Source organism: Mauremys reevesii, linkage group 8 (genome assembly GCF_016161935.1).
Source record: "Mauremys reevesii isolate NIE-2019 linkage group 8, ASM1616193v1, whole genome shotgun sequence".
Classification (NCBI taxonomy): domain Eukaryota; kingdom Metazoa; phylum Chordata; order Testudines; family Geoemydidae; genus Mauremys; species Mauremys reevesii.
Window position 1 is genome coordinate 71,445,224 of NC_052630.1, and position 17,094 is coordinate 71,462,317.

A 17,094-nucleotide genomic window follows, 5' to 3' on the forward strand; every position below is an offset into this window, starting at 1 on the left:
CGACGCTTTTGGCAAACCCCTAGGCCGGCAACATAACCGGGTTCAACTGTACATCAAATTGAGCATTGCATATGCAAATTAGGGATGCATATATGTTGTCACAATGCAAAAATCATGTACTACACATCTACATTTCTATAATGGTCTCTTGGTTCTACAGGGTGAATAGTGTGAAAATTTCCAAGTTAGAGCATGTTGTATTAATGTTTTGACAGTATGTCTGTGGAAAAATGTTTGTTAAACTATGGCTGCATTTTGAAAAGCCTTTTATTTCTTCCTGTTTGTGTTCATTATGGAAAAGTAAGTTGTCTCAAAGTATTAAGATGGGAAACCATTTATGAAGTACATGTTCCATGAAACTGTTGAACAGTTTAAAAAAATATTTTCACTTCTGCTTAGCAATTTTTACGAGTGTGTTCAGTGTAACTTTTGAATAATACTCTTTGTGTGTTTGTGTTTTTGGGGGTTTGGTTTTTTTAAAATATCTGGCTTGGTATTGAATATAATGTCATGTCACTAAGAGAAACTACATTTTTGCCATATTGGTAAAGTTACGTTGTGTATCAAGATAATTGTTAACCATATCTGCAGTGACATATTTAAGTGAAATAGATTTCAGAATAAATGCCAATTGATCATCTTCACCCCTCTTCCGTAGGGTATCTGGGTTGCTTAAAAACAGAAATTAGGACTTGTTTCTAATTTCTGTTATGCATTTGTTTATTGTCAAGACTGCTACTGTTCTTGCACATGCTGCAGTAAAACCTTTTTTTTTTTTTTGAGGCTGCTAAGCACTGCTGCATATGTAACGAAGATAATTAATCTATCACAAAACAGTACTGTGTGCTTCCTGAAAATGTATTACTGCTGCGATGAAAGAATTTTTAAACTTTTTTAAAGATAATTTAAACATTGGTTACTAGAAATTGAGTTACTCAGTGTGGGGAAAGATATTTGGCATATTCATATTTGTAAGTGATGTTTTCTGCTAACTAGATTGAGCTTTCACATGAGAACTGAATAACTATGAAATAAATGGATGTAATAATGCTGCTGTGATTATGCCTTTTCTTGACTGACTTTTGTCCGGTACATATTAATGTTAATTTGTATTAAATTTTTAGGGATGCCTCATTTGGGAACTGCACATACAATCTCACAATCCTGGATTGCTTGCAGGGAATAAAAAAGGTAATATCACGTCTCCTTACTGTAAAATACGATGATTCTTTAAAAAAAAACAACGTAGAAATCTGGTGATGGTTTTTTTTTTTTGTTTGTTTGGTTGGTTTTTTTGGTGGTTTGTTTTGTTTTGTTTTTTTGTTTTTAATTTTCTGGGAAAGAGTCATACCCTGCCACAAAACTTGAAAGCCTGAGGGCTTCCTTTAAATGCAGAGAGTAGGAGAAAGTATTAAACTACTAATTTACTAGTTGGCTACCACCTCAGTTTCACGGACTTCTGAAGATCAGCTGATGTGTAGGAACTTGTATGTCCACCAAACCTCTTCTGTGTGGAAATGTTTCTGTAACAATTTGTTGGCTCAAATTAAAAATTGGTACAAAGGAATACTTATTGAGAAAATAGACTTAAGATTTAATTAAAATTGTTTAATCTAACTGATATTTCAAAAATACTATCTTTAACACAGTATTTTCAAATGATAGTGAGAAAATTTAACAATGCTTAATCCAGTTTTATTACAAGTATTATCTTTATGACCTGTACTAAATAAAATTCTTGGAAAAGTGAGTTTTATGATTTGATATAGTTTCCCAGCCTTTCCAAAACTGTTGAAAAAGGAAAATGGTAATGCAATTTTAATAACTTGCTTAGTTTTTGTTGTACCATTATGCAACAATTTGACTTGAGTATTTCTTCATTTTCAATTTATGGTTTCCAAACTGGACTTTCACTTTATAATTTTTGTGTCAAACTTATCAAGGAAACTAGTTTAAAAAAAAAGACAAATGTATAGGTAAGTGTTCTTTGTAATATTTCTACTAGAGATTCAGTGTACAGTTATGATGCATGGGACTGAAGAAATAAGTATTTTCTAGAAAACACATGACAGGATTGTCAGCACCAAAAATTAAAAAAACACGAGTCAGGCCCCCTAAAATCAGGAGATTGTCCTAAAAGTGAGATTATTACAAATATATATATTTGGGGGGTTTATTTATCTTCTGATTTTTGGACTGGTAGGATACTCTTGGGTCATGTTTTAAGCTTTTCTTCACAACCCTGAGGGTAGAGAGTTCTCATCTATTCACATGACTCTGGTAGGTAGGGTTTTAAGACACACACCAGATATTATGAGACTTTAATTAGTCGCCTTATACCACAAGATAGGAACAAGTTCTGCTCCTCTCTCTCATTGCTGACTTCAGTGGGATCACTTTCTTCAGGGAGGAGAGCAGGATTTATCTTAGATTTTGTATTGGTTACCAATAGAAATGTACAATCTTAATTGTTCTGCAAGGGTATTGAAGCAAATTAGTTTCTTCAAAATAAAACCAAAAGGCAAGCTGAATATTTTTTGAACTCTTCACATTGGTTGGAGAAGTCCAGCCAGTTAACAGAGCACTAACAGTAGGAAATCTCACTGAGAGCTCTGGGAGATGACTAAAACCAGATGTTGTAGGAAATTACACTAGTGCATGGGAAATGAACGTGTGTTTTATCAGCAAGGATATAGAGATCATGTTTTTTCTTTGTTCCATTATAGGGATCAGCACTGAATTTCTAACCCACTGACCTGCAAAGCCAAAAATATTTCAAGCTGAATTCTCCTCTTTTACTCTAAAGCAAAATTATTGGCCTGCTTTATTTATTTGGAAGAAACTATTTTGTTCTGCCTTCAAAAGATTATGCTCTGTATAGTAGAATTACAGAATGCATTTTTCACCTAGTACAGAAACTAGTTTAAACGTTCTTTAATCCCAAAGCACACTTTGTATAACCTACGTTTTTCAGAACATGATGGATATATCTGATTCATTGGTATAAATACTTCTGCTAACATATTGTAGAACTATACACCATTTATTCCCCACAGACAATCGCTGCCATGTCTTTCTTCATTCACAAGACATTATAGACTTAAGTGTTGTTTTTTTTTTCCTGGTTGATAATACTTAATGCAAAGTTGGAAGAATCGCACAGTGCTTCAGGAACTATATATGCCACCAAAAAAAAAAAAAAAAAAATTGGAAAATGTTATAGTTGCATAATTAAGTTAGGGAATACCAAAATACAGGTTGAATACACTACCATAACCCTTTGTATGCGATTTGCATAAACATTATAATATTTAATTATGTACTCGTATACTATTTCTCCAATATAATATACATTTTTCTATAACCTTGTACTTCATGCTCTTCTTTGTATGTCAGACTCCATAAGTCATTTATTCCCAAAAGTGCTGAGTGAGGTAATCTTGTTCTCAATCATTGTGCAGCTTACACAATACACTATTGTCATAGGTTTATTCCCCACTTTGAACTTTAGCATTCACAAGATGGGGACCTGCATGGACTCCTCTAAACTAAAATCCTAGTTGAGATCTGGTTCTCGCTGCCACCAGTTAAGTTTAAAGTGGGTAACACACTGCCTGTTCCCCCAAAAACTTCCCCTGGGGAACACAGATTCAAACCCTTTGAATCTCACCAGAGAGAGAGAAACAGCCAGTTCCCCTCCCCCACCTTCCCTCTCTCCAGCCTGCTCCGGAGAGATTACACACCGAGTCAAATCCTTGACTCAACACAAAGAGGGACTCCCCTCCCCCTCCCCTTCCCTTGAAAATGCAAACAAGAGAAGAATCAATCAAGTCCTAAAAAGAAAAGAGTTTATTAAAGGAACAAAAGAAAGTACACTATCTCTGTAATACCAGGATGGAACAATACACAGAGTCTAACCTATAAACCTGGAGAGAATTCCCCCTCCCCCTTTCTTTCTCAGTAAAAGCAAAGTAACAGCAATAGAAATAAAGAGATTCCTTCAGCAAAACACACAATTGCAAATATAGAAAGCAACTCAAAAGACTAATCCGCCTTTTTAACTAATACTCACTATACTGGATAGTAGGAAATACTCCAGGAGAACTTGGAGACGTCTGGCCTCTCTTAGATCCAAAAAGAGCACACAGAGCAAACAAGGAACACAGACAAAGCCTTCCCTCCACAGGGATTTGAAATTATCCTGTCCCTTGATTGGTCCTCTGGTCAGGTGTTCATCAGGTTACTGAGCTTGTTAATCCTTTACAGGTAAAAGAGACTTTAACCCTTAACTATCTGTTTATGACAACTATATAAAGTAATAAGTAACTAGTTAAAAATAGTCAAGTTTATGATTTGAGAAGTAGTGTCTGTTACTGTAATGAAAGGCTCCCTCAAGGGAGGAGGACTCCCCAGCCAGCAAACCAGAATATATAGTCAGCTTCTTTGAATATTAACCTGATCCTGAATAAGTAATGTACGATGTAGTATGTTCATATTTTATTATAACTTTGCTTAGTAAACAGTTTTAAAAAAACAAACAAACTGTACCAGACTTATATATATAAGGGGTAGAATTAAGGTGGCAGGTGGTACCTTAATGTTACTTAAAGTCCTGAGTTTTCTGATTTGCTCAAATGTGCAAGCTTCAATGTTCCTAGTATAAACTTTTTTGGATTTTTAAACATTTTAAACTCGGGCAGTTTTATTTTGTTGATTCTCAAATATGCTACAAAATACAAAGACCTGACAATAGACTATTATGATCAATCTCCTATGTAAGAAACTATTTAAAAAAAAATTTTTTTTTTTAGGCCTTTCAGCATGGATTTTTTGATTTTAAGACATTTGATGTGGATGAGTATGAACACTATGAGGTTTGTATATCTCAATATTTAATTCTTAATTCTAGCTTTGCTCAAAGTATGTTAGACTTGCATGTGCAGTGGCATATGCTATGAATTAGAATGCATGCATAAATAGAAATCAGTTGTAGTGTTGGACTTGGGATTTTATTTCTGTATGTCTATCATGATATTCTGACCAATGTAAATGAGTAGTATAAGTTAAAACTGTGGTGTAGGTACCAGTGGTGTATTCAATATTAAATTGAATACATACCAAAATCTCTTCTGGAGATTGCTTATTAAAAAGGCCACCTTACTTAAATTTTTCTAGTGCTTTGATGTACTACTGTATGTATTTCTAGAAAACTCTCTGTATATTCAAAAATCATTCATGTAGCTAGCACAGAGGCATTGGTGTCCCTAAAAAGTGTAGTGCTGCAGTTGAGCATGCTTAAATAAAATAAGTCTAAAGATTTGTAGAAGTGCTTAACTTAAACAGGTCTCTGTGACTCCATTAAAAAGCTGTTTAATTTATTTGGATAAGATGACAGTTGGCAGTTTTTCAAAGAGATATTATTAAGGGTGCAAGAGCAAACTATCCCACTGCGTAGAAAAGATAGGAAGTATGGCAAGAGACCACCGTGGCTTAACCAGGAGATCTTCAATGATCTGAAACTCAAAAGAGTCTTACAAAAAGTGGAAATTCGGTCAAATTACAAAGGATGAATATAAACAAATAACACAAGTATGTAAGGAGAAAATTAGAAAGGCCATGACACAAAATGAGATCAAACTAGCTAGGGGCATAATCTACAACTACATTAGAAGCAAGAGGAAGACCAAGGACAAGGTAGGCCTATTACTCAATGAGTGGGGGAAGAACAATAACAGAAAATGTGGAAATGGTAGAGGTGCTTAATGACTTCTTTGTTTCGGTTTTCACCAAGAAGGTTGGTGATGATTGGACATCTAAAGTAGTGAATGCCAGTGAAAATGAGGTAGGATCAGAGGCTAAAATAGAGAAAGAACATGCTAAAAATTACTTAGATAACTTTAGATGTCTTCATCTATAAAAAGTGAAATAAGGACAACCCAGGGAATTACAGACCAGTCAGCTTAACTTCTGTACCCGGAAAGATAATGCAACAAATAATGAAGCAATCAGTTTGAAAATATCTAGAAGATAATGAGGTGATAAGTAACAATCAGCATGGATTTGTCAAGAACAAATCACGTCAAACCAACCTGATAGCTTTCTTTGACAGGGTAACAAGCCTTGTGGATGGGGGTAAGTGGTATACGTGGTATATCTTGACTTAAGTAAACCTTTGGATACTGTCTTGCATCACGTTCTCATAAACTAGGGAAATGCAACCTAGATGGAACTACTATAAGGTGGGTGCATAACTGGTTGGAAAACCATTCCCAGAGAGTAGTTATCGGTGGTTCACAGTCATGCTAGAAGGGCATAATGAGAGGGGTCCCGCAGGGATCAGTTCTGGGACCAGTTCTGTTCAATATCTTCATCAATTATTTAGATAATGGCATAGATAGTACACTTTTAAAGTTTATGGACAATAACAAGCTGGGAGGGGTTGCAAATGCTTTGGAGGATAAGATTATAATTCAAAATGTTCTCGACAAACTGGAGAAATGATCTGAAGTAAACAGGATGAAATTCAATAAGGACAAATGCCAAGTACTCCATTTGGGAAGGAACAATCAGTTTCACACATACAAAATGGGAAATGACTGTGTAGGAAGGAGTACAAGAGAAAGTGATCTGGGGGCCATAGTGGACGACAAGAGTCAACTGTATTAGGAGTGTTGTAAACAAGACAAAAAAGTAATTCTTCCACTCTACTCTGCGCTGATTAGGCTTCAGCTTGAGTATTGTGTCCAGTTCTGGGCACTACATTTCAGGAAAGATGTGGACAAATTGGGGAAAGACCAGAGAAGAGTAACAAAAATGATTAAAGGTCTAAAAAGATGACCTATGAGGGAAGATTGGAAAAAAATGGCTTTGCTTATTCTGGAAAAGAGAATACTGAGAGGGGACATAAGAGTTTTCATGTACATAAAAGGTTGTTACAAGGAGGAGGGAGGAAAATTGTTTGCCTTAATCTCTGAGGATAGGTCAAGACACAATGGGCTTAAATTGCAGTAAGGGAGGTTTAGGTTGGACATTAGGAAAAGCTTCTTAACTGTCAAGGTGGTTAAGCACTGGAATAAATTGCCTAAAGAGATTGTGGAATTTCCATCCTTGAAGATTTTTAAGAGCAGGTTAGACAAACACCTGTCAGGGATGGTCTAGATAATACTTAGTCCTGCCATGAGAGCAGTGGACTGGACTAGATGATCTTTTGAAGTCCCTTCCAGTCCTATGATTCTGTGATGAGAGTTACGATCCCTCTGAAGTACAAGAGACAGTAGGAAATGGGCAAGAAGAATGTCCATTGAAAAGTTAGTTGAGTTTTTTTAGTTTGCAGGAAGTGAAATGACAGACAAACATTGAACTCAGTATTCAACATTCACCAGATTGAGTTCTCCCATCCCTCCTACCGTCTAGCTGTTCCCAGAATTTTAAAAATCTTTGAAAGAGGTTTTTCTAAGTACAGTGGTATGCTGTTGTCTATAGACTGATAAACCAATTTTGTTCTCCACGACAGCAGCCTTTGTTGCATTGCTCAGCATTTTTTGTTATAGTTACTATATTTTATGTTGAGCAAGTAATCATTATTCTGTTTACTCTTTGTATACTATAGTAAAATGCTTGTTCTAAAAACAAAAGATGGTTGATTGAAAAAAGAAGGTTCTTGGGAATATGTACATGCCCAGTCAAGTTTCTCTAGCAGGGTGTGTACATAATAGTATAAACTAGTAACCTGTGTACAGAGTGTTCCATTATTTGTTAATGTTTACATTTGAGATTATTCACTTTTGAAGAATGAGAATGTGGAATGTTATTTAAAGGAACACTGCTGCCTTGGATTAATTTTGACCTACTTAAAGAAATGAGAATCTGGGAGCCTCTTCAATTTCCTCTTCTTGCATTGTTTCAGGTTTGCCCATTTAAAAAGTATCTGTGTTCTCCTTTCTCCAGTTCTCCCCAACTCTCTCATAACCAAATGCCACTTACCTTTATACTTGCACTTCTCCAGTTTAAACTCTGAGCATGCACACAAACTAACCTACTGTGTGTATTTATTCAGTCCACATACTTCCAGTATGTGAAGCTAAAAATGTAAACACTTATGTATTATTTTTTGGCATGGTCACAAATGTGATGACTTGTAGTGTAGACGTGGGAGTTGTTTTAAGAGTAATTTTAAACGGACAGATATGCAAGAATAATGGATGTAGAAACCAATTCTCCTTCATTGTCCTACACAGGTCCAGGCTTATAGATTGTTCCCTTTTCACTGAACTAGACAGAAAATACTGAATTTATCATAATGGTATTTTAGGTTCTTATCAGCTATCTCCAGTTACCTGTCAGCTGTATATTTGTTCAGGTAGGTTAAAAATTGAGGTATGGATGATGTCCCTTTTTAAGTACAAAGAATTCAGTATTCATGAATACAGGTGACAACACTGAATTATCAAGTGAAAAACATTCTTATATAAAATTCTGCTCAATCTACTGAGGTTACAGACATTGGTATAAATTTGTTTGTTTCTGCTTTTTGCCAGGTAAGAAGTCAGGCCACCAGTCCTTATGCTCCTATTTACTTCAGCATAAGTTTTACTTGTGGGAGGACCATGGAGTCAATTGTAATGGGGTAGCCAGGCAAATAGTTTACAAATTACCTACAGTGATGGACATAATCAGAACTTTTTACTTGGCGAGATTTTATGTGGGGGGGTGAGCTGGTCTACTGAATATATCATTTACTCATAAATTATATAAAAATCTTATATAACATGTAAACAGAGTGCCATTGCAAAAAATGTCATGTGTAAAGCAACTACATTGTCAAACTGGGAATGAATCCATCTGTAATTTTTTTAAGAAGCCTTAGAGATTAGGGAAGTCTTGGGTTATGTATCTCAGAGATGCTTTCAGATTTGGCCCATTGAGTGAGCAATGGAAGAATTCCAGGTCAACAGATAAGTTGTGAAGCCTGAGTTCAAAAATAAACAGAACACTTCTGATTCTCGTGTTAGAGGAACATGCAATCTTGTTTCTTTTAAAGAAAACCCTCTTCCAACATTTAATATCCTCTTAATGGATTTATAGTTGGGTTTGTTTACTGAACCATCAGAGACATGCCAGTACATGGATTACAACTTTCACAAGGAAAAAGGAAATTATTATTTTGAGAGCTTAATTTGTCTTAATTTGTTTACTATTAATTCCTTTTTTGCCATTGTTAATGATGTGGCAGATTTCCATAGCCTTTGATAATGCAGAAATGTCTTAGGTCAGGTGTAGAAAGGTTTGCCTATATGCTTTGGAGAGATCTTCAGGCTTTTCTAAGATTACCTTTACTATCATGTAAATTTCTGGCAAATAGCTTCATATATGGCTGGTTTCTTCCATTTTCTGAGCCAAATAGTTACAACTGAAATGCTTTGCTCTTATGATTTCTATAGAGAGGATAGTTGTTTGTTTGTTTTTTTTAAAGTATTATTCAGGAATAGATTTTAAATAGTTGTGTGTGAATTTTAAAATGTTTTTCCTTTCTTCTCTCCTAAAATGCTCAATAGCGGGTAGAAAATGGTGACTTCAACTGGATTGTTCCAGGAAAATTTTTAGCATTTAGTGGACCTCATCCAAAAACCAAAATTGAAAATGGTATGTTTTTCTTGTCAATCATATGTCAAAAACATTGTATTTTTTTATAAACCCTCTGTTCCTTAATATGATTAGTCTTTATTTCCAATCTCTGACGTATTTGTGAAGAGAGTAGTTAAGGGTTAGAGTATGGGTTTTTTTTGTTTGTTTGTTTGTTTTTTAAAGTTACATTGATTCTAGTAGGTGGATTGATAAGTTGATGTTTTGTTTTGGTAGGGGGGCTTGTTTGTGTTTGTCAATTTGGATAGAATTTTGTATAGAGTTTTCACATTATAGGACTTAATTTCATTCAGTGACAATTAGACGAGATCTGTGGAATTCACTCAGTAAGTGACTCAGAAATTTGAGGTGACCCCCTACTTTTCTTCCTGAAACTGACAACTGATCTCACTTCTATTCAGAATTAAAGGTGAACTACAAAGGGGGAAATGAAGAAAAAAGGGTGCAAGACCAGATTCTTTATATTGTATAAAAAAGCCCTGAAGAGTTTTTAAAAATGCTTGTTTTTACATTAGAAATTCAGGTGTTGCCTATTGAAGATTGTGTAGATGATAAAGAAACTAGTAGGTTTTATAACATTAGAGAGAGCAAGGATGTGAAACCTGATTGAGAGGGGAAGGGATTTTTATTCATACTACTTAAAGGGGAAGAGTCAACTAGAAATCTAGTTAGTTAGTTTTTTAAAAAATTGGTTACAGGTAGGTGGGTTGGGCTTTTTTGTGCTACACCTACCCCTCAGTTTCCCTGCCAATATTTGTGGTTTTTAAAGTTACACTTTCTAATTTTAATGGTCTCTTTCCAGCTGCTGTGTTTAATATAAACACGCATACAAATTAAAATGGAAACTGACTACAGGGAAACGGAAACCGCAAAGTACTGCCAAATGTATTGAGTACATGAACTGAGAAATTTTTTTTAACGTTTCAGTTACAATCATTACCTGCAGTGGGCAAAACACATTCACAGATGTAATTTATAAGTTACTCCTTTAAAGCACATATTTAACTAAAATACTGGAGTGTAAGGATGAGGGGTGGTCCAACTGGCAGCCAGTGGAAAGGATTCATCCCTCAGGATGATTGTGCCTGGCCCCCAAAAGCGTCCAGCCCTGCACCATTTTTCTGTACAAAATTGGCATCCTCGGCACAGCATGACCTCACATATATGGTCCAGGCAAGGTCACACTGCATGGACACCATTTTGTAGTGCAAAATGACATCCTCTGCACAACATGACCGTCCATGTACTGTACATGCAAGGTCACGCCTCATGGAAGACACTAGTTTGTTTATGTACGTTCCCTGCGGAGGTGCTACACAGCTACAAATGCAGCCCACAGTACTGAAAAGGTTGGACCATCGTATAAAGTCTGAATACTTTAGAGTGAGCAGCCACACTGCAAAGCCATCCCGAAGTTACTGTGTCCTTGCTGGTGCTGCAGCCACCTGTGTGTCACCAGGACTTATGGGAGCATATCTCATGATTCTTGGAGTAAGCTGAGCCGTTCTTTAACTCTCTTTCCCAGTGAATTATAGGAGAACTTGTCTGTCTTCTGGGCATACAGAGGCATTGTGGCAAGGCAATGAATGACTGTAATTGCTTGAGTGATTTAACCTGTATTCTCATTGCTCAGTCGGTGAGCTCTTTGAGTGATTGCTCATATCTATTCTACTGTAGGTATGTATGCACCTCATGCGCAGTTGTCGGGGAACTTTATCCCTCAGCAATATCCACTGGAGTGGCACAAGTGCTCTCCACCATTGCACACCACTGCATGCAGGTATAAGAATATGAAGTTGCAGCCAACCACCCTTCAGTTCCTTCTCACCACAGTGATGGTTGGTGGAGCACTTCCAGTCTTGCTGTCGCAAGCTTTTCCCTCACTTTTTGTATATAATTTCCTTGTTCTCTTAGCAGTCAGTTAGGTATAGAGTATAGTTAGTGCTAGTGATAGGCTTCAGTTTTAGGTCCTTTTTGGGCCAGATTTGAATCTCAGTACTGGTACCAGAGCCATGACTTGCACTCTGTAGTTTCAATCCTGCAAGTTGCGTGCCAGGCTGATGCACCCCAGCTGCCTAAAATGTTTGGGGGAATCCCACATCAAGGATAAGTAAAGGATTTAAGCCTCACTCTAAAAAAGATATAGCAGCCAGATGTAAGTGTCTCCTTATGGAGATGGCACCCTGCCCTCCATCAGAGCCCTCGAATTCAGAGCATATTCCAAGTGCTGCACCTTCAGTCTGGAGCACACTACTGAGATGTCTTTGGCAGCTCGATCCGTATCTCTGGTACCAAAGAAGAGAACCAGATCTTCCAAGGACTTGGTACTCTGTTCAGAAAGAGCATTGGTACCAAGACCATCTAGAGGCTAAGGCTCTGGGAGAGAGACTGAGGGGAAACATTCTCCAGAGCATTCCTCATCTAGAAAGGGGGGGATTGTCAACTCTGGAACCTGTTCCGGGTCCATTGAGGCTGACGCCTGATGTTCCTATGCAAAAAGTTCATATTCAAGACCTAGTTCTGATACCAGTGTCGCCAGAAGCATATGCAGCCACTAGAGAATTGCTCAACTTCTCGGAACAGGTATCCCTGGTAGTCCAGGAATGGTTTCAGCTGGTAACAGTGACTATGATTCCTACACCAGCTCTGCAAGAGCATGTGGTATTGATGCTTTCTATGTTCTGGTACCTAAGAGGCAGTACAATCCATGGGCAAACCACCATTAATATCCCCAGTACTGTCATTCTCTGGCTCAGCTTATTTTATCTCCTATCCACATGGGTTGTGCTCCACTGTTATCATAGGACTTGGAGTCATTTTCTTCAGACTCAGAAGTGGGATCTTTTTGTGTCCCATGCAAGACAGAATGCATGCGCTCCAGCAGAGCTTTGTGACATTGCCAGTTTCTTGTTGGATCTCTTCTCTGCAACACAATAGGTAAAAGAAGTATATGCCTGGGATACTAGATACAGGCACCCCTGAGCCACTAGATAGAGGCATCCTGGTTCAGTCACTCTTTGATATGGCAAAACTCTTTAGTTCCTAGAAAAAGCCCTTAAGGAATCCTCTGACCTCAATAAAACGTCCCTCTATCAATCCCTGTAAACCCCTTGAGGGAACATCAGGACACTTTCCTGAAACCATGACTTCCATCCCTCTCAAAACCAGCAATCTTTTTGTCAATTGAATTTCCTGGCCTGGTGAACTTTTATTTTCCAGCGCCAGAGGGTTTGCCCCAGAGGTGTAGTCTTCTCAAGACAATGAAACTTTGCTTGCCCAGGCCCACCTTCCTCTGCAGGAAAGCTGAAAAATTTCTTCTCAAGCTGAGCCAATACTACTTCTGACTTACGGACTCAAAAGATTCTCAGACAGGGCCTTCCCAGGCTTGCAAGAGCCTCTCTGAAGACAACATGAAAAGACAAGCTTCTAGTTTGTGTAGGGGATCACCTTTCTCTTGGAGCAATAATCATGGCCCCATCTAATCCTGGCTTCTGATCCATTTTTTTCCCCTTGAGGTTAAAGAGGTCTGGAGGTCATCTTCAACTTCTCTGTGCAAAACTCACTTCAGAATGGAGACTCTAGGTCTTGGGTTTAAAGAAAAAGCTTCCTGTAGCCAGGGCTTTGGAGTGGAACACGGAGCTGGAGCTGGAGTGGAGCCGGAGCACAGCTCCAAAGCCCTGCCTGTAACATACATTTTTATTTGCAGGATTTAAACTTATTTCACTGTTTTTCTTAACAATCTTAACATTAATATTAAGGTAAGTTACTGCTATAAAATTAGCAGTAAGGCAATGGTGACTTATTACATAAATGCTGAAATCTTGTCCTTTTTGAAGTCAATGGGAGTTTTGGCTTTGACTCCAATGGGACCAGGATTTCACTTAGTTGCTAGGAGTATTTAGTTTTAAATGTTTTTATAAGTTTATTTTCTCCATCCCCCTCCCTCTACATGCCCAGATAGTCATGAATAAAATTTTTCATAAGATTAATCAGAAAATTCTCCAATCGCCTCTTGGGACAGCAAACGTATTGCTTGGAAGAAATTCAGGTAAATAACCCGAATCAAGAAAAAAATGATCTGGCCTTTTCTTAACAAAAGCTGCTTTTTCTCCACATGAGTTACCCTCTCCTAACCAACAATAAACAATGGTAAGTTCAGTTTGGCTAGGTGTACTACCTGCAGAAATAAAGGTGAAAAAAAAAAAAAGTAGAATAGCAATTTAAAATTAACATAAGAACGGCCGTACCGGGTCAGACCAAAGGTCCATCTAGCCCAGTATCTGTCTACTGACAGTGGCCAATGCCAGGAGCCCCAGAGGGAGTGAACCTAACAGGCAATGATCAAGTGATCTCTCTCCTGCCATCCATCTCCATCCTCTGATGAACAGAGGTTAGGGACACCATTCTTACCCATCCTAGCTAATAGCCATTTATGGACTTAGCCACCATGAATTTATCCAGTCCCCTAAGATAACGTGTCTTGTGATATTATGTGCTACATAATAGTAGTATTGCTAGCATATTCTTTACATATTGTACTTAGTTTCTTAGTTGCAGAAGGTGTCCACTTGTTCTAAGGCTCTTGGCCCGTGGCTCCACAACAAATACACATCAGCACCATTATGGAATCCTACATTCATACACATTCCTCACTTTAAACCAGACAATCCTTCATTATAAGAATAGCTTTAGAGTGTGAGGGGGTTTCTAATGTATTAATTGTAAACCTAACTTATAACACACAGGACATTGTACAATACCTAAGAGACATTATGCTTTAATGTCTTCTGATATCTTTATTTGTAAGAATAATAGCTTTATAAACCTCAGGCTAAAGCTTTTTGTTAATTTTTAACACATCTTGGCATATTTTTTCATATAGATATATTTACCTTTATTAAAATGTCAAATGTGATTGTTTACAGAATTAGTAAAAAGTTTTTCATTCAAAAATGTGTTAATTTGTTTAGGGTTTTTTTTATGGTGTGTGTGTGTGTGTAAAGTAGTTTTCAGTGATTTACTAATGTGTAACCTTTTTTTGCTTCTTTTAGGTTATCCTCTTCATGCACCTGAAGCCTACTTTCCCTATTTCAGGAAGCACAATGTCACATCAATCATAAGACTAAACAAAAAGATCTATGAGGCAAAACGTTTTACAGATGCTGGCTTTGAGCATTATGACCTATTCTTCATAGATGGAAGCACACCGAGTGACAATATAGTGCGGCGGTTCTTGAACATCTGCGAGAATGCTGAAGGTGCTATAGCTGTACACTGTAAAGGTATGTAAAAACCTAACACAGTGTACTTATGAGTTTGCAGTTCAAAATAAGAAAAAGCATTTGCCAGTTCTGAAAATAATTTTGCTTGAGTTTTTGGTCCTGTGCAGGTTATCTTCATTCTTCCAAGAGTTCACATTAAATTCTTCTACTCCAGCATGAGAACTATAAATTACATTATTTGCCACTCAGTGCTATTCAGGGTTTATTTTTTTTTTATTCCATATAATGATGCTGCTGTTTGTTTTTGTTTTGTTTATTTTGCTGAAGATCTCTCTTTAGCGTTTATGGAAAGTGGGCTAGTAGATGTTAAGAGGCACGCAGTCCTCTTCATGCTTCTGAATTGCTGCTGCGAATTTTGTCTGAAGAACATAACTTTTTTTTTTAAATTACTGTTTTAGCCTGAGGAAGAGTAAAACATAAAGTATATTGCACCATAACTTAATACTGGGTAGCACATAATAAAATCTTTATACTCTACCTGGCATGACACTTTTTGTTAGCTGTAGCATTGAGGGAATTAATGTATCTTTTTTTTTTTTTTTTAGTAATCAAATATGGATTATGTACCCAATTAAAATTTTAGACAGAGGAGAGCTGGATAGGTTGCACAGTGGATTAGTTCAGTGGTTCTCAAACTAGGGCTGCCGCTTGTTCAGGGAAAGCCCCTGGTGGGGCAGGCCACTTTGTTTACCTGCCGTGTCCACAGGTTCGGCCAATCGCGGCTCTCACTGGCCACGGTTCACCACTCCAGGCCAATGGGGGCTGCAGGAAGGGCGGCCAGCACGTCCCTCGGCCCGCGCTGCTTCCCGCAACCCCCATTGGCCTGGAGTGGCGAACCGCGGCCAGTGGGAGCCACGATTGGCCGAACCTGCAGACACGGCAGGTAAACAAACCAGCCTGGCCCACCAGGAGCTTTCCTTGAACAAGCGGTGGCCCTAGTTTGAGAACCACTGGATTAGTTCACTAGAACTTGATCTCTCATCACATATGAAAATAAGTGGTTGCAAATTAACTCCCATTCATGATGCTGGTGTCACGAAGTTTATATCTTGATGCATCAAGCAGTTAGTGGTAGGTTTTTAAAAAAATTATACAGAAAGGACTAACGGGGGCATTGAAGATCAAGAATGAAGTGCATTAACAGAGTTAGAGAGAGAGGTTAGCAAAATATTTCTTTGTACTATGCCTGACTCAGAACAGTGTATTCATTTGTCATTTCTATGAGGACTAAGTTTTCCTGCAAAATGTTTAGAAAAAACTAAGTTCAGGTGTGTAACAATCTTCTACCAGAAGTTGTCAGCAGACTTTTGACAAGAATAACACAGAGCTGTATGGCTTGAATTAAAATCATAATTTAAATTGATGATGATAATAGGAGATTGTTATCCTTTATGTGGATTAACTACTAGACGGACATGATACATTTAACAGTTGTGTTACAACTATATGACTAAATGCTCTGAATTCAGTGTTATACATTTATATTGTTGAACTAGTTGTCTGTTCAGTACCGTACTGTCTGAAGATCGACCACTTGGCCTTTGTTCCTTCCTTGGGCTCTACTAAATCTAGAAGACACAAATTCAGGGTTAATTCATACTTAATATACTGCAAGGTAGTATACTGTGTTGCTCTCTTGTTTTGCCAGGGATGTTTCTACAGCTTCCATGTTAGAAATCACTTGTTACTGGAGCTGTTAATAAAATAATTTAATCTGAAAGTTTGCTATTGCAGATGTTTCCATAACCTTAGTTTGTTCACATAGCTTTTCTGCAGAAACCTTCAGTAACAAATGTGATTTAATAAAAAAACATTTTTATAGATGAGTGTTTGTTTTCTTTTTCAGACAGATATTACAGCTACAGTTTGAGTAGTCTATTTATAAGCTGCCTTTCCAACACAAACTGCATGTCTGTCTCTAATGTAACATTGTCTTCCGCTTCATTCTACGGAGCTAGTGCTGTAATAAATAGAATCTGCTCATTATTTGTTCTTGTGACCCCATACATCCCATTTCTTAAATTCTTTTAGCATTCTAAGCCATCAGACAACAAGATTAGTATTCCTTGATTAAATGTAGAGCGGTTGTTCTATATTAAATGAAAAAATATTAGATAGAAATATAAAAATGTTTGCATCTCAAGAGTTACTGTTAGTGCAGAAACCATAG

The 17,094-nt window shown here is 37.3% G+C and overlaps 1 protein-coding gene across 4 annotated transcripts in view; it reads left to right on the forward strand.

Annotated features, from left to right (window-relative positions):
* CDC14A (cell division cycle 14A) overlaps positions 1-17,094 on the forward strand; it is a 129,490-nt gene that overhangs the window by 64,260 nt on the left and 48,136 nt on the right. For 3 of the 4 annotated variants that reach the window (XM_039483548.1, XM_039483546.1, XM_039483547.1), the window contains exons 6-9: positions 1,125-1,191; positions 4,812-4,874; positions 9,555-9,642; positions 14,694-14,924. In XM_039483548.1, coding sequence (XP_039339482.1) covers positions 1,125-1,191; positions 4,812-4,874; positions 9,555-9,642; positions 14,694-14,924 — 449 coding nt within the window. Of the gene's footprint in view, positions 1-1,124; positions 1,192-4,811; positions 4,875-8,339; positions 8,360-9,554; positions 9,643-14,693; positions 14,925-17,094 lie in introns of those variants that run through there. The other variant, XM_039483549.1, reaches the window with a different exon arrangement.